General features: G+C 42.0%; 3 protein-coding genes across 3 annotated transcripts; 1 reads left to right on the top strand and 2 right to left on the bottom strand.

The window, feature by feature from the left end:
• Window positions 1-524: 524 nt before the first annotated feature.
• On the bottom strand, window positions 525-2,358 carry LOC125476987 (shikimate O-hydroxycinnamoyltransferase-like). Its single transcript, XM_048583702.1, has one exon. The coding sequence runs from the start codon at window positions 1,372-1,374 to the stop codon at window positions 805-807; it is 570 nt and encodes a 189-aa protein (XP_048439659.1). The 5' UTR covers window positions 1,375-2,358; the 3' UTR covers window positions 525-804.
• An 8,001-nt stretch (window positions 2,359-10,359) lies between these two features.
• Window positions 10,360-11,558, bottom strand: LOC125476988. Its single transcript, XM_048583703.1, has 2 exons — window positions 11,125-11,558; window positions 10,360-10,915 (listed from the first exon to the last, which is right to left on the bottom strand). The coding sequence occupies exons 1-2, from the start codon at window positions 11,453-11,455 to the stop codon at window positions 10,845-10,847; spliced, it is 402 nt and encodes a 133-aa protein (XP_048439660.1). The 5' UTR covers window positions 11,456-11,558; the 3' UTR covers window positions 10,360-10,844.
• On the top strand, window positions 11,555-12,420 carry LOC125477059 (glutamyl-tRNA reductase 1, chloroplastic-like; the record flags this gene model as incomplete). The annotated part of the gene is made up of 2 exons (XM_048583827.1): window positions 11,555-11,774; window positions 11,810-12,420. Coding segments are annotated over 2 exons (756 nt in total), but the record flags the coding sequence as incomplete, so codon positions are not given.
• Window positions 12,421-13,652: the final 1,232 nt, after the last annotated feature.

Genomic DNA, 13,652 nt, shown 5'->3' with positions numbered 1-13,652 from the left:
TTGATTTCCCTCACATGAAAATGTGGGAAAAGTAATCACAATGTCAGTAATCCGGAAGCATATATGGTATACGAGTAATTTGATTTCAGAAGATTAGACTTGTTGTAAACTCAATGTCTTTTATTTCACATTAAAGGGAGTTTGCCCTCAAAATTCTCCATGGAAGGCTGGGAATTTACATGAACATGAATTTAGAAATTGCAAGAATGCCACTTAAATAGGAAAAAAAAAAAAGGGAACCCGATTTAAGCTACGAATGCAAATTTGTTTGATGAAGGAAATGTTTACTCGGTTGGGGTTTTAAGCAATTTGTTTGATCGAGAGATCCTTATCGTTTAGCCTTTGCCTTTCTTATATAGGGATCAAACCGTAAGGAAATGAACATGTTGAACCATGCAGTTCCACCGGCCATACTCTAGGGTTTATGAATGAGATAATATTAACTAATATCTTGAGTAGCAAAAAATTATCTTGATGATACCAACCATTAATGAGTAAATTTTAGACAAATTTAGGCTCAAAGATAGGGAATCCATTGAGAATGACAAGAAGATACAACCAGTGGTGTGGTCCGTGTTGGACAAAAGTCCACATGTACCGTGAAAACACAAAACATTTGAACAGCTGTTGAGGATGACCTCCGGCCGCCAACAGTGCATGGCAGGAATTCAATCTCCAGCGTTTCATTTGCTTCATATGTCATACAACATCTTGGAGAATGATTTCATGTGCTCAGGTTGCAGAGTAATAACCAGCGATAAACTCTGATAATTTGTTGCACTTGGTAGTATGAAAGAAATTCCCTCAAATGGCATTGTGCCAGGTCCCATGTAAATAGGTCGTCCCCAACCAAAAATCAGCATCGTGAATCGGCAGCCTAATCCAACTGTTTATATCAAGATTCGGGCACCATATAGACGAAGGCCCAGTGACAAGTTCACAAAGACGAGGACGATTAAGCTCAAGGTAGTTAATAATTGATCTAAGATAATCGTTGTCCACGTGCACCAAAGCATCAGGCATACGGCTTGCAGCATACCATGTCGGTTTTGATAGCAGATCCCCTACTGCAGCAATTGGTGTGGTTCTGAAAACAGCATTGCCAAAGTAAGCAGGTGGGAGCGGGGGTTGCAATCTAGACCTTCCATCAGTTGTAATATGAAGTTTGGTGTTTTGATCATCGGGAAGTTGACGTGCCTTGCATTCACATCTCCAAATACGACCTCCCAACATCTCAAATGAGCAATACCTTATTGTATTCCCGCCATCTTCTGTAGACTTGGCCTTCAAGATGTTGAGCTGCTCCCGCGTAAATCTGAAAATGGAGGTTGTATTATCAGTAATACTTATGCTCTGTGGATGAGGGGTTTTCATTTGGGTAGAAGGTTGGCATTCGACATGAGGGAATGCAGGCTAAGGTGGGTCTCGGGAACGAAGTAATGTCCTGTCCATGAATGGTTGAACTGTAAGATCCAGACCACGAGCCATATCAAGCCATGTATTTATAAAGAAGAGACCTGAAACTCCATTTGCTATGAGGTGTTCCATGCCAACACCAAGCGACACTCCGCCGTATTTGTAGTGTTTGACCTGCATGCATATCAAGAGACTCAATTTCAGAACCATACTTTGTAAACACAAGGTCTCGCTCAGTACACGAGTTGCTCTCAAAATATTGTGGTAGAAGATATTAAGTCAAACACAAATTCATAGTGTTAATTAGGTGTGTAGATCCTCGAGTAAAGTTGCAATCCAATTGGGGGACAAAATTTAGTAGCACGTTTAGTATTATTTTTTTAGAATAGATTTGGTTAATTCGGAATCTTCTTCATATAGTCCCTATAGGAATGTAATTATCTATTATAATTATTTAGAATTCCTTTCACATGATTTTTATCAAACACTGTTTGCTCCCTAAATCGCCATAGGCCTCGCGGGCATGCCAGGAATTTACTTAAACATGAAATTGGTGGGTGCAAGCGTGCCACTACTAGACGGGATTTGAATGATTGAGGTTGCGCCTGAATTTGACTTCAAACCAAGAGATTGTGCCATGGAGTGGGAGTGGCTCAAATCAAGGTTCTTTGTTTGCCTTAAAGATAAGGACTTTACTTATACGGAGTGATGGAACAATATGTAAATGGCAAGGTTGCTGGAAATGTAACTGACAGAGGAAAGTAAATGATTGGTATTGTAGATTGCTTGTAATTTAAATGACTAAAAAGGGGTTGTACATGAACTATAAATGAGATCGATACTACTAGTGAGCAGTAGAGCTAATAAACAAGGAAACAATGGATGCCTGGCTAAAGCTAAATGTCTACAAGGAAGCTGATGAGCTAATTTGAGCAAAGTTGATTGATTGGTTGTTTGAGTGTCCATAATCCTTCTGCCTTTGCTTCTTTATATAGAGATTTGAAAGAGCCCAATTGCTGAGAACAATGATCTTGCCCTAAAGAAGCTTGGCCAGCTTGCATTGTGAAATAATATTAAAAGGGGAACTTGCACTTCCACCACATGTTTTCACCACGTGTCTCTACCACTTGCAATAAACTAATAATTAAAAGAAGCAAGCTGACTTCTTTCACATGACATCTGTTAGAATGTCTGTGTCTTCCCATCCACTTGTATTAGGAAAACATGCAATTGTTGTTTAAACAAAACTCTTGGCAAACCTCCACCACCCAAACAATAAGGAAAAACATTATTATAATATTAAACTATCCCACTTGCAGCCAAATATCTTTCCAAGTTCAATGTTTTTGTCCCATCATCCTCCAAAAGCCATATTTGCCACATTTAGCCTAAATGACACATTTTAGGTGCAAACAAACTCTACATATATATTAACTGATGACTTCGCGGATGGTAGTTGCCGAAGTAGCCCGAGCTTTGGTCGTAGGTGCTGGTGAGAGTTGGGGAGGCATGTAGAGTTTGTTGGTGACCTAATAATGGTTCTATCAGGCATCACCAGTCAGGTAAGATAACCCCATGCTCTTCTTGCAATAGCCATTAAGAAGCTCTTTGATATAATTTTGCACAGGAAAGCCATGTTTTTTGCTTTTATAAAGCCTTCAATTCCATGAATCTTGGTGAAATTTGTGGAAGATTAGCCATTGATTTTGGCTTTTTATAACTTTTGGGTTCGGGCTAAATACATCCATTGAATAAGAAAAAAGTGAAAAGAAGAGTGAAAATGCCACTTGCAAACTGCCTAGATCTTTATATTTTCTGTAAAGCCCCCCAGCAAGAAAACAAAAAGGCAAAGAAAGCAAGAAAAAGAAACAAAAGCAAGAAAGAAAAGTGTTTTTGTGGTTTTTGGAAATTTTAATTTTTATATCTTTTTCTTTGTAATAGCAATAAGAAACACACAAAAAAAACAAAGCCCTTTCGGGCACCAAAACAACAAAAGAAAGCCCTTTGTCGGGCAACAGAAATGCCCACTAGGGCAGATTGAAAAAAGGTTACCCAGATTTTTATATCTTTCTTTTCTGCTTTTTTTGTTTTTTTGTTTTTTTTTTAAATTAAAAAGCAAAAGGGGAGAGAGAGCCCTTTCGGGCAAATTAAAAAAGCAAGCCAGATTTTTTTTTTTTTATATTTTTCTTTGTTGTCTTTTTATTTTTATATATACTATAATATAATATAATGCCCATTCGGGCAAAGTGAAAGAAAAATATACGGAAAAAGAGAAAGAAATAATAAAAAGGGAAAAAGAAAGAGAAAGAGAAAAGGAGAAGAAAGGTACTGGGAGAAGAAAGCCATTCAGGCAAGTTGGGTGAAGCCCCTTGGCTGCTCAAGCATTATTTTTCTCTTAACACTCAAATGTTTTTCTTTTCTTAAAATTGAGTGTAGAGAAATCAGATCCACTACTTAAATTGGTCATATTATGTAGCTTGGGAACCATAGGAGGTGGCCAATCATGTTTGATCCCAAGCTTTGTCCTTCTTGAGATCTCGGTATGGACAACATGCTTGTGTTGGCAGAGAAGAGTGTGGGAGCTATTTTCTTCTTCTTCGAACTCCACACGAGGTATGGGTTTGAGCCCCCCAAGCGTTGGTGTTTGGCCTACAATAGCCATAAGCTCCATCTTAGCCGTTATCGCTTTTGATATGTTGGTTTGGTCTCCTACAACTATATCCATTTTCATGGATTTTTCATTGGGTGGGGCCATTGCTTGGCCTCCATCAATGTGTATGATTTGTTCTTCCTTGGTTGTAGTAGGGTGAGTTTGTTTTGTAGAGGGGATTTGACACATTTGATCTATTAACTTTCTCATGGTTTCTCCGAAAGTTGTATAGCTTTCCTCTATCCTTTTAAAACACTTGGTCACCTCTTCACCATATTCGATGATTGCCACATGAGTTTTGGACACCTTCTCTAATTTGCCCACATCCTCATTGTAGAGCTTTTCTTCCGGATGATCATTAGTTGGCATCTCATATATTGGCTCTATGTACTCAGAAGCATTTTGATACTCAAAGCCATTTGTTGGCCTATCATAGTATTCATGAATGTGATTGTTATCAAAAGAATATTAACTTTCATCATAGCCATAAGTTGGCCAATCCTCATGATTATTATTCTTTAGTTGATAGCCATTAGTTGGCGGACAATCATATCCCATGGGACTTGAGTACTCCTCATCCATGTACCCATAAGTTGGCAATTCATAGGTTGGCTCCAAGTGATTTTCATCATAGCCATAGCTTGGGCATGCTTCAACACCATCATCCTCTTCCCACTCCGGAATGTAGTGGTCGAAAATTTGTTGAGAAAAATCATGAACATATGGATTGTTCATGATCTAACTCCATATAAATGTCCCACCGAGCATGCCAAAATGTTTTCTCCCTAAATTCACCATGGTCCTCACTGGCATGCCGGGAATTTACTCAAACATGAGATTGGTGGGGGCAAGCATGCCACTACCAGATGCCGTTAGTAGACGAGATCTGAATGATTGAGGTTGCGCCTGAATTTGACTTCAAACCAAGAGATTGTGCCATTGAGTGGGAGTGGCTCAAATCAAGGTTCTTTGTTTGCCTTAAAGATAAGGACTTTACTTATATGGAGTGATGGAACAATATGTAAATGGCAAGGTTGCTGGAAATGTAACTGACAGAGGAAAGTAAATGATTGGTATTGTAGATTGCTTGTAATTTAAATGACTGAAAAGGGGTTGTACGTGAACTATAAATGAGATCGATACTACTAGTGAGTAGCGGAGCTAATAAACAAGGAAAGCAATGGATGCTTGGCTAGAGCTAAATGTCTACAAGGAGCTGATGAGCTGATTTAAGTAGAGTTGATTGATTGGTTGTTTGAGTATCCATAATCCTCCTGCCTCTGCTTCTTTATATAGAGATCTGAAAGAGCCTCATTGCTGAGAACAATGATCTTGCCCGAAAGAAGCTTGGCCAGCTTGCATTGTGAAATAATATTAAAAGGGGAACTTGCACTTCCACCACATATCTCCACCACTTGCAATAAACTAATAATTAAAAGAAGCAAGCTAGCTTCTTTCACATGACATCTGTCAGAATGTCTGTGTCTTCCCATCCATTTGCATTAGGAAAACATGCAATTGTTGTTTAAACAAAGCTCTTGGCAAACCTCCACCACCCAAACAATAAGGAAAAACATTATTATAATATCAAACTATCCCACTTGCAGCCAAATATCTTTCCAAGTTTAATGTTTTTGTCCCATCATCCTCCATAAGCCATATTTGCCACATTTAGCCCCGAATGGCACATTTGTAGACATCAAAATTTCGGTGAAATGAATGTTGATCAATAATTAAAATTTCAACGTTCACGTGTCACATAAATTTTACATGTAGCGTGTGATTCAACAAAAAATCGAAATAAATTGGAAAAGTCATCAAATATGACACGTGTCAATACCTGGCAGAAACGATTTATTTCATCTGATTATTTAAATCCAAAAATCAAGTTTTGGAATTCTATAAATATGAGGCCAAAGGCATTCATTTGGAGGGGGAAGAAAAGAAGGAGGAAGAAGGGAAAAAAAGAAGGAAGGAGAAGGAGAAAGGAAAAGAAGAAAAGAAGGAAGGAAGAAAGAAAGAAGCCTTGAAACTCTAAAGCTCTCAAGCAAATCCCGAAGGATCAAGAAAGCAATCTTCGTTCTTCGTCAAATCCACCTTCAAGATCAAGCCCCGACGGCCCTTGAAGAACTTCCACCAACTCAAGATCAAGCCCCGACGGCCCTTGAGGAAAGTGTTCATCATCCACACATCCGTTCATCCTTCAAGATTAAGCCCAGAAGCCCTTGAAGATCCGTTCATCCTAAGATCAAGCCCCAACGGCCCCTTTGGATCAACAAATCCACACATCCGTTCATCGTTCATCATCCATCAACCTTCAAGATCAAGCCCCGACGCCCTTGAAGAACTTCCACCAACTCAAGATCAAGCCCCGACGGCCCTTGAAGAAAGTGTTCATCGCTCATCATCCGTTCATCCTAAGATCAAGCCCCAACGGCCCCTTTGGATCAACAACCTCAACAAATCCACACATCCGTTCATCCTTCAAGATTAAGCCCAGAAGCCCTTGAAGATCCGTTCATCCTAAGATCAAGCCCCAACGGCCCCTTTGGATCAACAACCTCAACAAATCCACACATCCGTTCATCCTTCAAGATTAAGCCCAAAAGCCCTTGAAGATCCGTTCATCCATCAACCTTCAAGATTAAGCCCAGAAGCCCTTGAAGATCCGTTCATCCTAAGATCAAGCCCCAACGGCCCCTTTGGATCAACAACCTCAACAAATCCACACATCCGTTCATCCTTCAAGATTAAGCCCAAAAGCCCTTGAAGATCCGTTCATCCATCAACCTTCAAGATCAAGCCCAACGCCCCTTGAAGATCCATTCATCAGCTGTGCATCCTTAGATCAAGCCCCGACGGCCCTTTGGATCAACAACTCATCCACAAACCCACACCCTACGAAGATAGAATCAGAGGACCAAATTACAAAGAGATTGTAACCCCAAAATCATTAATACAAAATATTATTTTGTACACGTATTCTTGTCTCTCGCCTGTTTCAGGAATTTCTCGTGTTTACAAATTTGGCACGCCCAGTGGGACTTATCTCTACCTCTCATCTCTATCCTCAAATCATCAAAAAAACGCAAATGGCATCAAGAAAGGATCAAGCTGTTCCTGCAGTCAAAGCGAAGAACAAGAACATTATCGCCGCAACTGGTGATATTTTGGGCATCACAACCCGAAGTGAAGCAAGAGCTCTTTTTGCCGCGGCTTCCGCCCCTGCATTAACTCTGTCAAAGGAACAAGAGCACCTGAGGCACGATCCTGTGATCACCCTAGCCTCGCTAAGGGCATCAAGAGGGGAAAGCCTGAGGAAATACTCAGAGTCCCTACCCTCCGGCGCTGATTCGAGCGGCAGTACAACCATGCAAGTCATGACCACTGGAGCAACTTCAATCGAGGAGCAACTAGCTCAGATGAATGAAGCAATCACAAAGCTCACACGGACTGCAGAGGAGAAAAACTTGCAAACCGCCGGACTCATCAACCGTCTGGAGGCACAGCATGGCGTCAAAATGAAACCAAGCTCTCTTCCAACTAAGAAGACCGAAGAAGGCTTTAACCCAAATGCCTACGAACCCATGTCAAAGGCTAGGCATGACTTTGCTTCCTCTTCAAATCTTGGAAAGAAGGTTTCAAACACCGTCGATGACAAAGAACTTAACCTCACCAAAACTCAAAAGAAGTTGAAGGAGCATGGTTACGGAGTTGACAACAACAAAGCCGGACTTGGCTTCACACCAAATGCACCCGTGAAGATTTCAAGCAAAGTGAAGAAAGCTAGCGCTCAACACATCAGCGTGAGCATTGAACAAGACCAAAAGGAGCCTAAACCCGTCCCTCGGCCGTCGGTCTTCGATAGGATGAGCCATTCAAGCTCCAGAATTTCAGCGCTTAATCGCATTGGTAGTCAAGGCCGAACCTCTGTCTTCAAGAGGCTTAGCATGCCAACATCCCAAAGCTCTGTTTTTGAAAGGTTGTTAAAGCCTAAGAAACAAAGCAACACAGCTATCTCTCCTCTGCGACCATCAGCTTCGGAAAGATTTGAAGATAATGAGAAGCCTTTTGGAAAGAGGAAGACAACACCAAAGGAAGAAAAGTTCGATGGGTTAGCAGAAAAAGGCGACGTTCAAAGCTTGATTCCTTCAAGGATGAAGCGCCAAGCAATCCTAGAGGTCGACACAAAAGGACCACTGAAGGTAAGGAGGCGCATCGTCGTCCACACTGGCAAATCTTCATGCCAACAAACCCAAGAGGACGGCACTGAAGATGAAATCCCTAAGAAAGATGTCACTTCTGGCTCTTTCGACTCAAAGTCTTCACCTCGACTGTTGGGGGCATGCTCCAAGTCAAGTGAAATTGAAGGATGGACTCATGTCGCTTCGAAGAAACTGCACGAGAAACATATGTCTTCTCCACAAGTGCACCAATCAGAAAGGGGGGAAAGCAGCTTTCGCCAACCTCCAAAGCAATGTGAAAATGTTGAAGATAAGAAAATTTCAACACAAAGATCGTTCATGCGGGATCTTTTCTTCCTCGAAGACTTATTCAATTTCTCGATCAAGACTCCTTGCTATGAAGATTGTGAGGAATGTCTTTCGAAGATCGCTGCGAAGAAATTGGACAAGCAGCAACCATCTTGTCCACAAGTTTATCAATCGAAAAGGGGGCAAAACAGCTCTTGTCAACCTCCAGAACAATGTGAAAGTGTTGGAGATAATGAAATTTCGACACAAAGATCGTCCATCCCCATCACAATGTGCGACCTCTTCCCAGAAGACTTCTTCAATTACTCGGTCAAGGCTCCTTCCTATGAAGATTGCGAGGAACGCCTCTCCCAGATCGCTTGACAAATCCACAACAACAACCAAAGCTCCTCGTTCGCACGAGCCTAAAAGGCGACAACCAAAGCTCCTTGTCCGCACGAGCATAAAAGGCGACAACAAACGCTCCTTGCCTGCACGAGCTAAAAATGCAAACGGCACCAAGACGCTCCTGGCCCGCAAGAGCATAAACTGTGTACGGCAAAATCATCACCAAAATCATCATCAAAATCATCACCAAAATCATCATCAAAATCATCACCAAAATCATCACTCATTTGAACTACGTTATGACTTGATCTCTTCTTTGGAAGAGTACGTAGGCAACTTGAAACTTCAAAACTTCAAGTACAGTCACATCAAAATAAATAAATAAATGTTTCATTAAAGAAAGTCAATTTTATTACAAAAGAAAAAAAAAATACATATGTTATAATGTATTATCAAAAAAAAAAGAAAAAAAAATACATATGTTATAATGTATTATCAAAAAAATAAAAAAATAAAAAATAAAAAAAATTAAAAAAAAAATTAAAAAAATAAAAAATAAAAAAATTATAATGTATTACAAATAATAATAATGGCGGTGGGCTGGATTGTTGAAGATAAAGCCCAAAACCATGATTGGGCTGGATTGTTGAGGATAAAAGCCCAAACCGTGGGCTGGATTGTTGAAGATAAAGCCCAAAACCGTGAGCCTATTAGCATCAGTCCAATGGCGTCCTTCTTCTTCCTCGCACCCAGACCCACCAGAATCCGAGCCAAAATCTCTATCTTCGCTCCCTTAAGGCCAGAACTTTCCAGCACTCCTCTCCTCTTTCTTTTTCCAAATCCAAACCTCCCTCTAGCCTTAAACCCCTTGAATGGAATCCATTATAATCAGCTTCTCAGCCATTCTCTCTTGGATTCCACCACGTCCCCACGATCATGAGATATCGATTTCGAGAACACTCCGCCATGGGAGGTCGACCCAGCCAATCCTCAGACCCAAAATTACAAGGCCAAGTTCATGTGCAGCTACGGTGGAAAGATCCTCCCTCGCCCGCACGACAACCAGCTCTGCTACGTCGGCGGCGAGACCAAGATTTTCGCTGTCGATAGCAACATCAAGTTGCGCCGCCGCCTGAGTTTGTCAGATCAGGCCACGGGTTATCGGATCGGATCCAGTGGTGACTTCGGTAGAGTTCCAGAGGCAATTGCAGAGGCTACAAACTGACAAACGCGTCAACAACCACCCCGACTGGTACGCCGTTCCCCTGTCCGATCGCCGATCCCAGCTCCCCAGCATGTTTATGGACCCTACCGCATCCCAGCTCTCTCTCCTCACTTTCTCTCTCTAGAGTTTGGAATCTGGCCGAGTTATCAAATTAATTGCAATTACAAATGAATGCAAGGCGACAATAAGAGAGAGAAACAGAAACAGAAACTGTCTCTTCTTCTCCTTCCATGCGTTTCTTCAGGCACCAAAAAAAAAAAAAAAAAAAAAAAAAAAAAAATGCAATCGGGAGGCTTCAATGGCGGAGGAGGCGGCGGCGTCCCTGATTTCTACACCAACGGGCGATCCATCTCCATCAATCAGTCGCACACAGAAACCAAGACAAAAAGAAATCCAGGAAAACAGAGCATCTCTCTCTGTGTCTCTCTCGCCTTCCTCTGACAGACGAGACGATGCAGCTGCAGCAACGGTCTACAATTCTCGACGTCCCATTCATCTGAGACGAATAATCAGAGCAACAGCAACCCCTGATCTCAATTTTTCTTCCTTCCTCCGCAAATGGCCAGGAAAGGTTTCGTCTCCGGGGAGGGAACTGTGACCGACGCCGATGCGTCCACGGCGGCGGAGAAGGCGAAGGCCGTGGAGATAAAGAAGCAGCTGGAGAGGCTGGTGAAGGCCATTGTCGACGAAGATGACTACAGGGTCGAGCAGGAAGCCCAAAATGAGTACTCAGTTAGAAGCTACCCTTCGTGAGCGTCTCTACGAGTGCCTCGCCGGAAAACTCATCATTCTCCCGACCTTGATCTGAAACGCACCGGATTCCACCAAAAAAAAAATTGAACAAGTTGAAGAGTGAGTCGGAAGCAAAAAAGGCAGAGACTTTACAGATCCGATTAAAAAAAAAAATTCGAAGCTTTATATATACAAAGCTTTTTTGCAAATCTATCAAATTTTTTTCACATTTTTCTCTGATCTGAAAAGCAGAGAGAAATGGTAGTGAAAGTTCCTTCGACCTGCTTGCACTGGTCGCAGCCGATCATTTGCCTCTCGTAAAAAACCCAGACAGAATTGAAGATTGGGCAGATGCTGAGCTTCAGAAAATAATAGAGGAAGATCAGGACCTCGACGCCGCTCCACGTCGTGAACTTCTCCGAGATCGTCGCGATACTCGCGTTCGTCGCCTCCTTCATCTACTTGCTTGGATTCTTCGGGATCTATTTCGTGCAGTCGCTCATTCTCCACTCCCTGCGATTTCACCGCCCAGCCGTTGACGGAGGAAGATGGGGAGGCTGTCAGTTGGATCGGCCAAGGTGGGAAGAACTGGCATTGATGATCTGTTGTCATCTACAGACGGCGGAAAGCACGATTACGACTGGCTAACTCTCTGGAAGCTCTGGAAGACGCTAAGTCCAGCAATCGAAGGGTGGTGCTCGCCCTTTATGACGCCCTGAGCTCCCGCGACGTCGACACGGTGCTCCAGATCGTCGCCCCGACCTCGAGTGGTGGTTCCATGGTCCGCCGACCCCCCAGTCTCTCTTACCTTCTTCCAATATCTCCACTCTTGAGCAGCTCAAGACCTCTGCCGCTGATAGATACACAAAGGAAAGAAGCAGTATTGTGGTCATCGGACTTAGTATTCACACAACACCCGTTGAAATGCGTGAAAAAAAAAAAAAAAAAAAAAAAAAAAAAAAAAAAAAAAACTTGCCATTCCAGAAGCAGAATGGCCTCGAGCCATAGAGGAGCTGTGTGGTTTAAATCACATAGAAGAAGCAGCTGTTCTTAGTACTTGCAACCGAATGGAGATATATGTTGTAGCTCTCTCTCATCATCGTGGTGTCAAAGAAGTTACCGAGTGGATGTCAAAGTCAAGTGGAGTCCCTGTTTCTGAGCTATGCCAACACCGGTTTTTACTCTATAATAAAGATGCCACTCAGCACCTCTTTGAAGTATCAGCAGGTCTTGACTCTCTTGTCCTCGGAGAAGGTCAAATTCTTGCCCAGGTGAAACAAGTTGTTAAAGTCGGCCAAGGAGTTGTTGGCTTTGGTAGAAACATCAGTAGGCTGTTCAAGCACGCAATCACTGTGGGAAAGCGGGTTAGAACTGAAACAAACATTGCTGCTGGGGCAGTTTCTGTAAGCTCTGCTTCTGTTGAACTTGCCTTGATGAAGCTTCCTGCACCTCCGCCATGGCTGCTGCCTTTGAATGTGATCAACAAAATCAAAGTTTGTTAACTCACACCCAAAGATCTCATCCGTCTGCTTGCCTCTGCTGCTGCCTTTGAATGTGATCAACAAAATCAAAGTTTGTCAACTCACACCCAAAGATCTCCTCCGTCTTCTCTCGGACACGGCCTGGGTTTTCACCCACGAACTCAGCCTTGCAGATGGCCTTATAAAGAAAAAAAAAAAAAAAAAAAAAAAAAAAAAAAAAGAGTAGCAATGATTATGCCGGGAAGCATATTTCAAAAGAATAATAAATAAAAGCCGCAATGATGATGCTGGAAGCATCTTTTAAAAGAATAATAAAAAAAAAATTAAAAGAAAAAATGATGGTGCTTCTGGAGTCATGTGCAAAAAGAAAAAAAAAAATATATATATATAATAAAAAGAAAGAAAAAACAATGGTGGTGCTTCTGGCACCATCTGAAATATATATATATAAATGAACGGTGGATCAGCGCCACCGAAAGCAAAGGAAAGAATAAAAAATGATGATGGACGGTGATGTACATGTTTTCTCTGTATTTAGCACAATACACTAAATAAAACAAAGCATGTTCATTGATTTTCGAGAAATTACAAATGTGTACAAAAAAAAAAAAAAAAAAAAAAAAAAAAAAAAAAAAAAAAAAAAAAAAAAAAAAAGTTGAAGCTTTCACAAAGGATGTGTACGTGAAGCCCCACTACGTGGCAACACTCTCGGAGCAGAAGACATTGGAGCAAGAGGCATCGGAGATAGAGCATTCGAGGCCTCAATACTTGGTGGAACGCTTGATGACGCCGGAAAAATGTGCCTCTGGAAGAAAGACGCAAGCCTTTGACGGTCACTTTGAACGCGACCTTGAGATTCTTGCATCTCATCAAGCTTCCTCTTCATGCCCGACGAATAGTTATTTGCAAGCACATGCAAACTTCTATTCTCGTACTTAAGCTGTTTAATCTCCTGCTTAAGATCTTCCACCTCTGCCATCAATGATTCCACCTGACGGGACCGAGCAAGCAGGCGTTGGCCCATGTTGGACACAGAGCCCGCACACTGAACACTAAGAGCGAGGGACTCTTGAACGGCCAACTCATCGGACCGTCCTGAAAGTAGCTGACTGTCTTTGGGAGTGAGGAGGTTCCGAGCCACTATTGTAGCTGTTGTGGCGTCCTGCATCACTGAGTCTTCACCTGTAAGAGGACCGTTAGAAGATAAGAAAGAAGGACACCATACATTACCTTGAAGCGGCGCAACCGGATCACTGCTGAGACTCAATTCTAAGCTAAGGTTCGATGGATTAGCCATTTTTCAAAGGTGTTAAAATAGATGGGTGGAT

This window comes from the organism of the source record quoted next, unplaced genomic scaffold, assembly GCF_019419815.1.
Source record: "Pyrus x bretschneideri cultivar Hongxiangsu unplaced genomic scaffold, Pyrus_bretschneideri_v1 Contig20, whole genome shotgun sequence".
NCBI classification, from domain to species: Eukaryota; Viridiplantae; Streptophyta; class Magnoliopsida; order Rosales; family Rosaceae; genus Pyrus; species Pyrus x bretschneideri.
The sequence above is the reverse complement of the archived record's forward strand: the minus strand, read 5'-3'. Positions and strand labels throughout refer to the sequence as shown.

What these genes read in the sequence shown, in the direction of transcription:
- LOC125476987 (XM_048583702.1), bottom strand. Translation starts at nt 1,374, where the DNA reads ATGAAAACCCCTCATCCACAGAGCATAAGTATTACTGATAATACAACC.
- LOC125476988 (XM_048583703.1), bottom strand. Translation starts at nt 11,455, where the DNA reads ATGACAACAGATCATCAATGCCAGTTCTTCCCACCTTGGCCGATCCAA. An exon ending in GCTGCGACCAGTGCAAGCAG is followed by an intron (nt 10,916 to 11,124) that starts GTCGAAGGAACT and finishes GGTGCGTTTCAG; the next exon opens with ATCAAGGTCGGGAGAATGAT.